We start from the raw sequence: 11,802 nt of genomic DNA, 5'->3' as shown, positions 1-11,802 counted from the left end.
GTATGTGGCTGCCTGGGAAGTGGCTGGTCAGGGTGGGCTAGTGAATCCTCCGGTCATGCATTTGCAGGAGGACTACAGAACCACACTTGGAGAAACACAGCTGGTACTTGACCTTATTTCGTTCTGCTGTGCATGTTTTTTCTCTTATTCAGAAGTGATATCCTGTTTTCACTTCTACTTGTTGCTCCTGTGGAGTTTTACATGGTGGTTTCTCGGATGCAGGACATCTGGGGTGGTTATATTGGGGGAAAAAAAGGATAACCACTTTGGCCCCAAAGAAAAGGTTTCCCAAAAAAGAGATAGTATGTAGAAAAGCCCCATTTTCTTTTTATTTAAATATCCTAAATATATCACGAAGGAACATACACTGCACTTTAATGGTAAAAAGATACAAGTTTATAACATCTTATAAAAACTACCATTTAAAAGTGATCTTGTTCATTTGATATTCCCCTCCCCCAATAGCAAAATAAGTATATTAAAAAAAAAAAAAAGGGCGGGGGGGGGGGGTAGGGAGGGAAGGTGGGAGGGAAAGAGGAAGAGTAGGAGGGATTGTTAAGATAAAAGCCCCAGGACTGCAGCAGAGGCAAAGAGCATCTGGGGAGAGGGTTAGAAGTTGTGGCGGGACCCCATGTCTCATTTAACCCTCCAATGTCAAGCCATGGGGCACAATCAGTAGCTAAGTGATGAAAGGCTGTAGGGGAGTGGATGGAGAAGAGATGGGTACAGGGCAGGGCTAGTAGGGCCTGGTACAATGGCCCACCTGGAACGGGTGCTACTCTCTTTCCCAGGTCCCCAAATTCCATGTCCTGGTCTCTGAGAGCCTGCCCTATCTCCCTTTCCCTTCACTCCACACACACCTGAGGCATCTGTCCAGTGCTAGGCCCCACCAGCTAAGGAGGGCTGGGGTGTTGGGCCCAGGAGCCTCTGCAAGCGCTCTTAGGCTGTGGTTTCCCTGGGGTGTAAGTGGGGCTCCTGGACCCTCGGGGGGGGGGGGGCTGAATCACTCCTTTTCACCTCTTTGCTCCTCTCTCCTCACACATCACTGGCCCCAGATCCTCAACACCTGGACAACTGAATGAACCACCTGCTCCTGAGTTTCCCCCACACCCAATCCTTGGCAGGGGTGCTTCTGGTATGGTTCTTCACACATCTGCTCACACATTCCCTCTCTCCCACCCACCCAGGCAAAAGGCTGAGGCTGTGGGGGGCCAGGGCACATTCTGACCTAAGCACACGTCCATACACGTAGGCGCATAGGTCACTCCTGGGACTCTAGCCACCCACACCCCAACTCTACACAGATTAGCTGCAAGTGACAGTGAACAAAGCCTCCTATTTTCAAAAGTGCTCATGGGACAACTGTTTTCTGAATGTAGCCTCCTTCTGAGAATACACTGCCAGATGTGAATGATCAACTCTGGCCCCAGCAGAGCCCTCTAACAGGAAAGGGGCTCACTCACACACAGGAAGATACCCTGCTTGCAGGGACAACAGGGCAGCTCCAAGGACCGAGGTCTAGGTTCTGGACCCTATCAAATGGAAGTGCCGGCATAAAGCTAGAAGAGCACAGGTGGCAAACACATTCCCTAGTGTCTCTCCCAAAGGATCTCAGGTGCCATCAGGGAAAATCTGAAAGGTGCCACACCTTTCTTTTTCCCTGGAATCCTCACATTTCAGAGGTATGGACGCCCCCCGCCCTCCACCCACCCCCCCGCCCCAATCTCCTCCTGATTAGGTAACAGCTAGGAATTTTCTGCTGCTGTTCCCTACATTTTGGAGGAAATGAAATCACACTTCCCGGAGTGGCCACCTCAGATCCCCACTGACACCTTGGTCAGGTTCACCAAGCATCCAGGATTACGCCATGATTACTCCCCCAACAGGTCAGGGCAGGCCACAGTGGGGGTCAATCAACCCCCTGAACCTTCCATAGCAGGAAGAGGGTTTCTTATTTCACTTTAGAAAATTCATGTTCACAAGCTCTGGCTTGGGTTAAACACCCTAACCAGCCTGTTAAATCAATCTAAAAAACTCCCTCCAAAACAAAGCCCTTCAGTCCCCTAAACTGAGTTCCTCAGCTCTTGCTGGGACCCCAAGCACCCTTCATGGTGGTGGTGGTGGGGGCTGCTTTATGCTCATCCTCCCCTGAGTTGAGGGCCAGAAAAGGGTTTGGCTCAATAATATGCCATCTCCAAGCATACAAACACAAGCACACATGTGAATGAACACACTCATGCACACGTGCGCGCGCACACACACATACACCCCTGATCACTTTTTTGGGGGCAGATAAGGTGGTGGTGTTGGGGCAGAGAGGAGCAAAGAATACAGTTAACAATAAAACCCACAAAAGGTTTCCTCCTCAGTCCTTTCTCTGCAGCACCTCCCTCCCCTGCATTCTTTGTTGGGTAGGGATGGCCATTAAGAAGGAAGCCAAGATCTTGTTCTTTGGGACCAAAAGCCACACCCCTATCTCCTTTACCTGAATACAGTGATAGGACTGGGCAGGGAAAGCAGCTCACACTGCTCAACAGTCATGTTAGGGGACACCAAACTCCTTTGTTTCTTGAACAGTTGTTGCCCAACTTGGGACTAGTCTCGGGTTGTTCCTAAGAGGGCACAAGGAGAGAGAGCCCACTTTGATATCCATGACTACCTGCTCGACACCTTTGTCTGGCTCAGGAGTCAATGGCAGCGAGGTAGCCACAAACTATGTCCAAGATCGAGTGCCCAAAAGGGGCACGAAAGGGCTTCATGGGCCACTCTCACCCAAGTTTCCTCCAAAAGGCACTTGAGCTGACCCCATTAGGTACCAGTGTGGCCTGGGCCATTACATCAGCCCTGGGCACAATTCTTGCTCTTTCCCGAAGGAAATCAGAGGTACCTGTCCACTCCAGTTGGACCCAGCCCTCGTCTGCTCCTCCCACCATTCTTCCTTCTGTCCCTACAGTGTATAAGGAGGCCAAAGTAAGCTCAGCTGCCATCCCTGATCCTACTCTCCTTCAAACAGGAGGTGAGATGCAGGGCTGCGGAACACTGAGGATCAACTGCAACTAAAAACTCAGTTTTGGGGAGGGCTGGACCAGCCATAGTCCCTGCTTTGACCAGGGCTCTATGCTTCCATATTACCTTTATCCACAGTGTACCTGCTAAAATTGCTTTTGAATAAACAAAAACAAGAATAGAACAAACAAACAAATCCCTCTCCCCAATCCTTTCCATTTCAGCTGCCAGCTGGAGTCCAAGGTTGTGGGAGCCACACCAGTCTTGGTCCTGTACCTTGAGTCCCCACCTATAACCTCAGCCAAGGGTCCAGGGACTAGCTTCCCTACCCAGGAATGCTGTAGGAACTTCCCCGAGATACTCATAGTCTCAGATTATTTACAGAGCTGAGGCTCTGAGGCTGCTGTCCCCTGATGCACTCTTCTGGTCTCCTGGGTCCACTCCTCCAGGAGGGGGACAGGTACAGACGGGGTGGTGGTGGGACCATCAGACCAGAGGGGGTACGCTCTTCGGTAAATTCTTCTGATCACTCCCACCACCCAGGGCCCCTTGCGCCTATAGAGAAAACTGCCCGTCGGAAGTCTTGGACTGGCACCCTTGGCACATCCGTTTGTGTCTGAGTAATCGATCTGTCCGAGAAAAACACTGAGAAGAAAGGAAGGATTAAGTGCTTGAGAGGAGAAACTCAGCTACCTGTTGGCTAGTTGTCTTCCCCACACGGGAGGCACAGGTCCCATTCCATATGCCCTCAGCATGTACACAGAAGGCAGGAGCACACAGTGGTTAAGAACACAAGCTCTGAAGTCCGAATCCTGGCTCTACCAATTAGTAGCTGTGCAACCTTGGACATGGTATCTAACAGTACTTAATTGGTACATTCATCTGCAATGGGACTAAAAGTACCTACTCACAGAATGGCTGCTTTATTCATCCAATATTTATTGAATGTCTGTCTCAAGGCAGGTACAGTTCTTGGGGCTGAGGATAGAGTGGAGAACCAGAGGGGCAAATTCTCTGCCTCATGGAGTTTTTATTCTAGTATTTTGAGATTCAGTTTAAGAGGGTGGAGCAAAGCAACCAGGAAATGTTAGCTGTTATCATTTCTCATGTTTTGTTCTTGTCTTGTTTTGGTCCAAGCTCTTACATTCTCATCAGATCACATATGACCCCGAGGGCAGAGATTGTATTTCTCCTTCCAGGAGCACCAGCTCCAAAGTTGGACTGAATCTTGGCTCTACCCTTGATCTGCTATATCCTTAGGAAACTTAACCTCTTTAAATCTCAATTTCCCCACATGTGACATGACAGGAACACAGCTAGTTTATGGAGTTAACATGAAGATTAAATAAAATAATCTATGTCAAATATGCTCTCACAGTGCCTGGCACAAAATAAGTCCTCAAGAAATGCTGCTATTGTTATTACAATTATTCTTATGGCCCCTCCCTACAATCAGCAGTAAGCCCAGAGAGATACACCTCCCACTGAGGTACTAATTCTATCATGGCCAGGAATACTAGATGGTCCCTTGTTGGGCAGGGGATGGGAACTGGCCCTGGTTCTTGGTGAAGGCAAAATCCACGTGTGGGGTGGATGGATGACATGTGAGCTTACCTGATGACACCGTTCACACTGGTAGGGCTTTTCGCCACTGTGCACACGCTTGTGACGCTCCAGGTGGTATTTCTGGATGAAGCGCATATCACATATATCACACTCAAATGGCTTCTCACCTGGCCCAGGTGGAGAGAGAAATTAATATAAGGAGGTACACATGGCAGGGATTTCATTTCAGGTATTTTTCCTGAAATTTTAAATTTCAGCAATGTGCAGACACCTAATGGGAAAGGTCCTCAAAGCTGCTGTTCTCAGTGACACTAGATTGTAACAGAGCCATGTGATTTCTCTAGCTCACTCACTCACCTTCCTCCTCTATTTCTAATACCCAGCCTTTAAAACAAACCCAACAAGAGCTATACACACACACACAATACAAACCATAGACTATTCTCCTCTGAAAATACGAGCAAAAGACTTACCAGTATGAATTAGGATGTGCCTCTTGAGGTGGTAACTGCTCCTAAAGGCTCCAAAGCAGTGTTCACAAATAAAATTTTTGGGAATCTTTACTTGAAAAGAACCATTTTGTTCCACTACCACCACCTGGGGGCAACAATCAGGCATGTCATAAGGCTATCCCTCTGCCTCCTTTTTGCCTCCATTCTAATCTGAGTCAATTTCCAGTTGCCAGACAAAGTAATCTTTCTGATGTTGTCATCTCCCACACTGCTTACTAAGAGACCCTCTGAGGAAGAAGGTGGGTGTGGGTAAGCTGTCTGCCCCCATCAAACTCAACACTCTGAATGTCTACCTGCCTCTTTGGCACAGGATCCCATGCTTCCCTGATCCTCCTTCCCTCACGAAGGATGTTCCAGAGAGGGCAGACATCAAATACCAAAGTGACCTATGGATGAAATCTGAGTGACACACTCACTGGCTATTAAGTGACCAAAACATCTAGGGAAAGTTTCAGGTTGAACCACAGAGGGAAGAAGAAGAGGATTACCCCATTACAAAACAGTACCAATTTGGGGATTACCCCATTACCTGCCTTTTTAACAGTCTTCTTTGAATGAGAGGCCTCAGCCAAGCTGTCATCATCTTTGCGACTACGGGACTTATCGCTGTCTTTTCGGTGGCCCTTTGAAAACAAATCAAATCTAAACTCACAGTCTATCTTAGAACACAAGACAGGAAAACAAACTTGTCTGCTTTCAGACAAGTTATAAACGAGAATAACCACCTGCCCCAAAGGTTTAGAGAACGTACCCATCCATTTCCTCTGCAAGTACTATGGTGTTAAGGGTTGTAGGTATAGAAAAGACCTTCCTTAGCTCTCTAAAATACGCATATTCATTCATTCCCCAGCTGGATCCTTTTTTCCCCAGTTCCCTAAACAGAAGCACCGAGGAATCAAAACTCGACATCTCCTGGCAGAGAGCTTGGGCCATCCAATCCCCAGGTGCCACAACGGACTCAAATGCTGTACCTGACTCGAGCACCTCAGCACATCAGGGCTACCTGCCCGTTCTCCATTCTCGGCCTGCTTGCTGGCAATCTGGCTCAGCATCATCTTCTTGCTGGCTGCAGTGGGAACCAAACTCACACCTGCTAGGCCTTCACAAGCCAGGAGACTTGCCTAAGTTGAAAGGAGATGAGGTGTCAGGTCACCTGGCAGGGCAGGGCAAAAACACGCTGCCATCTTCTATAGAACTACTTTTTCCACCCAGCCACAAACAAAGTGCTTCTCTAGGGAGTGTCCCTCTTACTGCGAAACTCTGCTTCCTTCAAGAGTCCTCCCTAACTCACCTCACCAGGAACAAGTTGCTTATTTTGTCATTCATCAGCATTGAGGTATACATCAAGTGAATAACCAAGTATTATCAACACTTTTGGCATTAATGGAGTGCTAGGTATAGCGTGTGGTGTGTCTGCGTGTTACTAGGTTTTCTAGGCCTTGTGAATGGGCATGAGTGTCTGCCCTGCTGACTCACTGAAAGGGGAGATTTCTAGCAGACCTTGCCTCCTTCCTCTCTCAACAGCAGCTTCAGAGCCCACTTACGATTGGCAGACCTCACTGGTGCCACATATATATTCTATCAGGTTCTACAAACATGTTTATCAGTAAAATTAGGTCATTTCTCCCTTTGGATTTTAAACTCCCTATGTGCCATCAATTGTAAGAGATATAAAAATTAAATCACTTGGAAGGATTTTAGGATTGAATTATCACTTTCTCGTGACTCCCACAGTCATTTATCTGTGTGCATATCCATATATTTTCACATCCTCTGTTCTATATACACTTTAGACAATACTTAAACAAAGGATGATTAAGAAAATTTCCTTTTTATGGCTACCTTCTTCCAACTGACTTAGTCTAGCCAGCACTACAGAATTTACTCTTTTTACTGAAGAAATACCTTTTTTGGGGGGGGTGGTGAGGGGGAAGAAACACTTCAAAAAAATAGTTGGTCAGCAAACTTCCACAAGTGACATATTACAAAAATTCCTCTTAGAAATTCCTTTTAGGGGCACCTGGGTGGTTCAGTTGGTTGAGCATCCGACTTCAGCTCGGGTCATGATCTCACCAGTCCCAAGTTCGAGCCTCATATCAGGCTCTGTGCTGATAGTTCAGAGCCTGGAGCCTGTTTTGGATTCTGTGTCTCCTTCTCTCTCTCTGCCCCTCCCCAGCTTGTGCTCTTTCTCTCTCTCCAAAATAAATAAACATTAAAAAAAGAAAGAAAGAAAGAAATTCCTTTTAGTATATCCTAGGATCCCTTCTTTCTCCTTCAAGGGCTTTGGATAGAAAAGTCTACAGGTGAAAAGCTTAGCTCTGCCATTTACACTGTACAATCTTGGGCAAATTACTCTACCTCTTTGGGCCTCAGTTTCCTTAAATGCAAAATGTTTATGAGAGTGTCTACTCTCACATGGTTGATGGGAATGAAACTAAGGTATAAATGTCTAGCAGGGCCCAGTTAGTGATTAGTGAAAGGCAGTGTTCTCAGAACAAGAGTGAACATGATGCTGTGAAGTGGGTTGCAAACAAAGAAAGAAGAAACTGAAGGGCTCCTAATCTGCATGGAAAGGAGGAAGTTATGCATGCAGCTGGAAGGAAGCCAATTATACTGTAATCAGGCTGCCATCCTGGTGAGACTGGTAGGGGAGGGTCCCTGGAAGAAAGCTGGGAGCAGCTCTGGGGGTGCCTGCACATGGCTTTGCTATCCAGACTTACAACAACCTATTACATCATCCTGTCTCTCCAATCCATCCTGTACCCTCACAGTGACAATTACTTTCTAAATACACTGACCTGACATCACTCTGCTACTTAACATTCTTCAGAGAGTTCCCATTCCTTACAGAATAAAGTCTAATTCCTTAGCAAGGCATAAAAAGCCCTGGGATTATACTCTTACTTCTCTAGGAAACAACTCCCTCACCCTAACTTTTCCCTCTAGCATTACCTATCCTATCCCCCTCACCCATTTGAATCTTTTCTTCCTTAACCAGCAAACCCTGTAGTACTCCTAACCTCATCGCATTCTCCCATGCCTCTAGGCTTCTGCCCATTCAGTTCTCCTTATCTGACTGCCCTGTTCTGCTTGTCTACCTAGGAAAATCCTCTGTATCCTTCAAGCTCCATCCACTTTTTTCCATCCAGGCAGAGGTACCCTTCTCTCCTCTGCAGTGTACATACCTCTATTATTGCACGTTCCTTCAATCAACAGATTCATTGATTGCTAGCCAACCACCATGCAAGGTATTGTGAATATAAAGATAAATAATAGACTGTTTCTTCATTTCCCGCCCCCCGCCCCACCCCGACTAGCCTGGAAGCTTGCTGGGGACAGGGACAATCTTATTCATCTTTGTATCCCCAGCACAATGCCTTGCATGTAACAGGAGTTCAATTAATTCCTGTTGAAAAAAAAAACAAATGAAGCATTCACCAGACTGTTCACTCCCTCATGCCCCTCAGCACTTAATGTACCAAGTGTAAGCTGAGTAGTTGTTTTGCAATGTCCCATCAGTGCCTGTGATGCAGAATAGCCTACCTCCTTCATTTGACTGGAAGCTCCCTGAAGGCAGGGGCTGTGGCCTGTCTCCTTTCCTTCCTCTAGATCTCCCCCTGGTGCTTAATACAGAGCTTGGCTCACTGGGTTGGTCAATATGTTGACTAGGACAGCATTCAAGAGTGAAACTGCAAACACGCTTCCCAGTGATCTTGAAGGAGGAGGATTCTATAGCTTTTTACCTGAGCCATGCTGATTTCTCACTTATGCAACCCAAAAGTTCAGGAGTTTCTCAATCCACCTTTCCTAAGACACTGTTGTTTGAAGAACTGTCACCAAATCACTGTAACAACTCCTTCATGTCCCTTCAGTCCTGCTGCCATATTGAATTGCCTTTGTCTTCAGACAGAGCTTAGTGTCCTCCAAGGGGAAGATGGATGTTCCAAGAATCCCTGGACTCTGCCTGGATCCTGCCTATGGTCTGAAGAAAAAGCTTGCCAGTCTTGATTTTCCAACTGAATCCTCTCGTTGAAGTTCACGATCTGTTTCAGAAACCTGAAACCAGAAAGGAAATGGGGCTGTTAGGTGCAACATTCTCAGGCCATACGACCTGTGGTAGGTTGAACTTTTTTTTTTTTTTTTTTTTTGCTGGGCGCTCTCCGTGAACCTCAGAAAGAGGACATTAGTCAAGCAGAGTTTTCTTTCTAGGTCAGGAGTAGAAACTGGTCTCCTGGGCAAAGAGGAGCTGCCAACAGGAGTAAAAGTAATTGGGGCCTCTCATAGAGGAGCCGCAACGGGCCAACTGCTTGGATTTGCCATCTTAGGAATAGAAGGGGGCGGAGGCCCCTCGGGGCTTTTGTGCCCAGTGGGCCGGCCCGCGAACCTCGCACTCTATTAAGGAGACCAGAACTGGGGTAGAGGACAGCTCGAGGGCTATCGCTGGACGCTTGAGCTGCAGGCAGCAACCGGACTGGCAGTGCGCGCCGGGCCGGCCCACACGTGCGCGTTCTCCGATTCCGCCCGAAGGTACGGAAACTCGCTGCGGAGGTGGAAGGCAGGCAGGCGGACGGACGCCGGCGCTGCGCGTTCCCTCCCTCCTCCTCCTCCAGCCTGCCAGCCAGCCACCCAGCCGCAGCGCCCCACCGCAAGAAGCCGGAGGAGAGCGCCGAGGAGCGCGCGAGGTGCGTGCTCGCGCCCGCGTCCCCGCCAAGCAAGCCCCCTCCGCCGGGCCGGCGACGCGGCCGGACTGGCGGGCTGGGGTGGGGGGGGGGGGGGGGGTGCGGTACGCGCGCGCGCGCGGCCCCTTCCCCTCTCCGGCCCCCCTCCCTTCGCCACGCGCCCCTCCTCCCTTCCCCTCCCCCTTCCCGCGCGGCGCCCCACGGCCTGCGAGCTGCTGAGGCGCTGCCGCCGGCCCGGACGACGCTGCGCTCCCTGAGGCGTGCTTCTACCTGCCAGGCGCGGCCTCTCGCAGTCTCCCCCGCCGCGCGGCGCCTCCTCCAGGTCCCAGCGCACCGTGCCAACCCCGTGGCCGTCGCTGCCCTGCCGGGACCGAGGCAAGTTTACAAACACCAACCCGGGGCCCGTTTCCCCGGAAGTACTTCCCCCTCCCCCTCGTCCTCTTAGCCGAGCCGCAATATCCACTTCCGGGCTCGGAGCCTGGACCGGCGGGAGCAGCCAGAAAGGGGGTGAGGCTGAGGACGCTGGGAGGGGGGGGGGGGGGGGCGTGCAGCTGGTGAGTGGGCGGTGCCGGCGCGCGGAAGGACGGGAAGAGGGAAGACCGGCTGTACGGCGCGTGCGCCATGGTACGGGCGCGCCTCGGCGGCCATCTTGGCTGAGGGCAGGAACGAAGACCGTGAAGTGACGTTCTCCGGGAGCTGTTTGATGGGTTCTGCTAGGTGGGCTGGTTAAGTAGGGCTCCTTGAAAAAGCGCCATCAGTCTCCCTTCTTCGCGGACGTTTTCCGTGTCGCTTCTCAGCCTGGAGCCCCAAATAGAGCCTGAATAGTTTGTACCCAGCCTTTTCACGTAACTCGGCCGAGATCCTCTTTATCTGAGTTTTCTATCAGGCCCAGCTCCGAGGTCCTCTTATCTGAGTTTTCTATCAGGCCCAGCTGTGCAGATTTGGGGGGCGCCCAGTCAGCTGGGAGAAGAGTTAACTTTGCACGGGTCTGCCGTGTACACACACCGCGCACCCCGAGGCCAGTCTTGTTACCTTATACCGCTTATTTCTTCATTCCAGACTTTCCAGCTTCTGACATTAGTCTCCTCGCCTGGAGGAAGAAGCCATAGGACTTCCCTCAGTAGACTAGTTTCGTTAGAGACTTGGTGATGCAGGGTGGCCCCTGGGCCCGGCGTTAGGAAAATGGAAACTGGAGCCTGTCTTCAAAATCTCCCAACTTTAGCTATTCGGGAGAGGTCCCGCTAAAGATGGACTATGTCAAGTGTACTTAATGGAAGGAAATGTCAATTCGATTTAGGTCCCAGCTTCTGCTGTAGGTGCCATCCGGTTGTGAGTTTAGAAGAATTAATTGAGATATCAAAAGAAAAAAATTAGGAAAGAAGAAAGGAATTCCCAACTATTTGTATAATACAGGTTTCATTTCCCTGAGCACTTCATGTTTTGAGCCATTGACCGCAAACCTTGGTGCTCTTAGACTTGTAAAATTGAGATAACATAGAGAAACGTCATCAGAAATGAGTCTTTAGTTAAAAAAAAAATTAGCTCATATTTATTTTGGCAAGTGCACACACACAAAAGAATAAAAGGCAAAAAATGTTATGTTTCCTCTTCTATCCTATGCTCCTGGAGATAGTCACTTTTATCAGTTCGGCAAATACACCTCCAGGCTTTTTTCTTTTTTTATATATTTTTTAAATGTTTATTTATTTTTGAGACAGAGAGGGACAGAGCATGAATGGGGAGGAGCAGAGAGAGAGGGAGACACAGAATCCCAAGCAGGCTCCAGGCTCTGAGCTGTCAGCACAGAGCCCGATGCGGGGCTCGAACTTATGGACAGTGAGATCATGACCTGAGCCAAAGTGGGACGCTTAACGGACTGAGCCAGCCAGGCGTTCCAGGCTTTTTACTATGTTCATACAAAACTTTTTTTTTTTTTTCACCTAGAGTATATTTATTGAGCACCTACAGTGCAAGACACAAGTGCTACATTGTAGACATCTAAGTTCTTTAACATTTTAACAGTTGTTGCATAAAATTCC

General features: G+C 48.9%; 2 protein-coding genes across 5 annotated transcripts in view; one reads left to right on the top strand and one right to left on the bottom strand.

Moving 5' to 3' along the window:
• Positions 1-307: 307 nt before the first annotated feature.
• Positions 308-10,171, bottom strand: ZNF740 (zinc finger protein 740). 3 transcript variants are annotated; one of them, XM_047865391.1, is made up of 7 exons: positions 10,034-10,171; positions 8,828-9,140; positions 6,056-6,205; positions 5,618-5,707; positions 5,046-5,169; positions 4,621-4,739; positions 308-3,651 (listed from the first exon to the last, which is right to left on the bottom strand). In XM_047865391.1, exons 2-7 carry the CDS (start codon positions 8,834-8,836, stop codon positions 3,562-3,564), a joined length of 582 nt encoding a protein of 193 aa, XP_047721347.1. In that variant the 5' UTR covers positions 8,837-9,140; positions 10,034-10,171; the 3' UTR covers positions 308-3,561. The 3 variants fall into 3 exon arrangements, with proteins under 3 accessions (XP_047721347.1, XP_047721348.1, XP_047721349.1); XM_047865392.1 differs by lacking the exons at positions 8,828-9,140; positions 10,034-10,171 and adding an exon at positions 8,628-8,821; XM_047865393.1 differs by lacking the exons at positions 8,828-9,140; positions 10,034-10,171 and adding an exon at positions 8,270-8,367.
• CSAD (cysteine sulfinic acid decarboxylase) overlaps positions 9,194-11,802 on the top strand; it is a 32,100-nt gene continuing 29,491 nt past the window's right edge. The window contains exons 1-2 of one of the 2 annotated variants that reach the window (XM_047865389.1): positions 9,194-9,200; positions 9,612-9,766. The gene's annotated coding sequence lies outside the window, so the exon portion shown is untranslated. Of the gene's footprint in view, positions 9,201-9,611; positions 9,767-10,020; positions 10,139-11,802 lie in introns of those variants that run through there. The other variant, XM_047865388.1, reaches the window with a different exon arrangement.

This window comes from Prionailurus viverrinus, chromosome B4 (assembly GCF_022837055.1).
Source record: "Prionailurus viverrinus isolate Anna chromosome B4, UM_Priviv_1.0, whole genome shotgun sequence".
NCBI classification, from domain to species: domain Eukaryota; kingdom Metazoa; phylum Chordata; class Mammalia; order Carnivora; family Felidae; genus Prionailurus; species Prionailurus viverrinus.
This window is presented reverse-complemented; position numbering and strand designations above follow the sequence as displayed.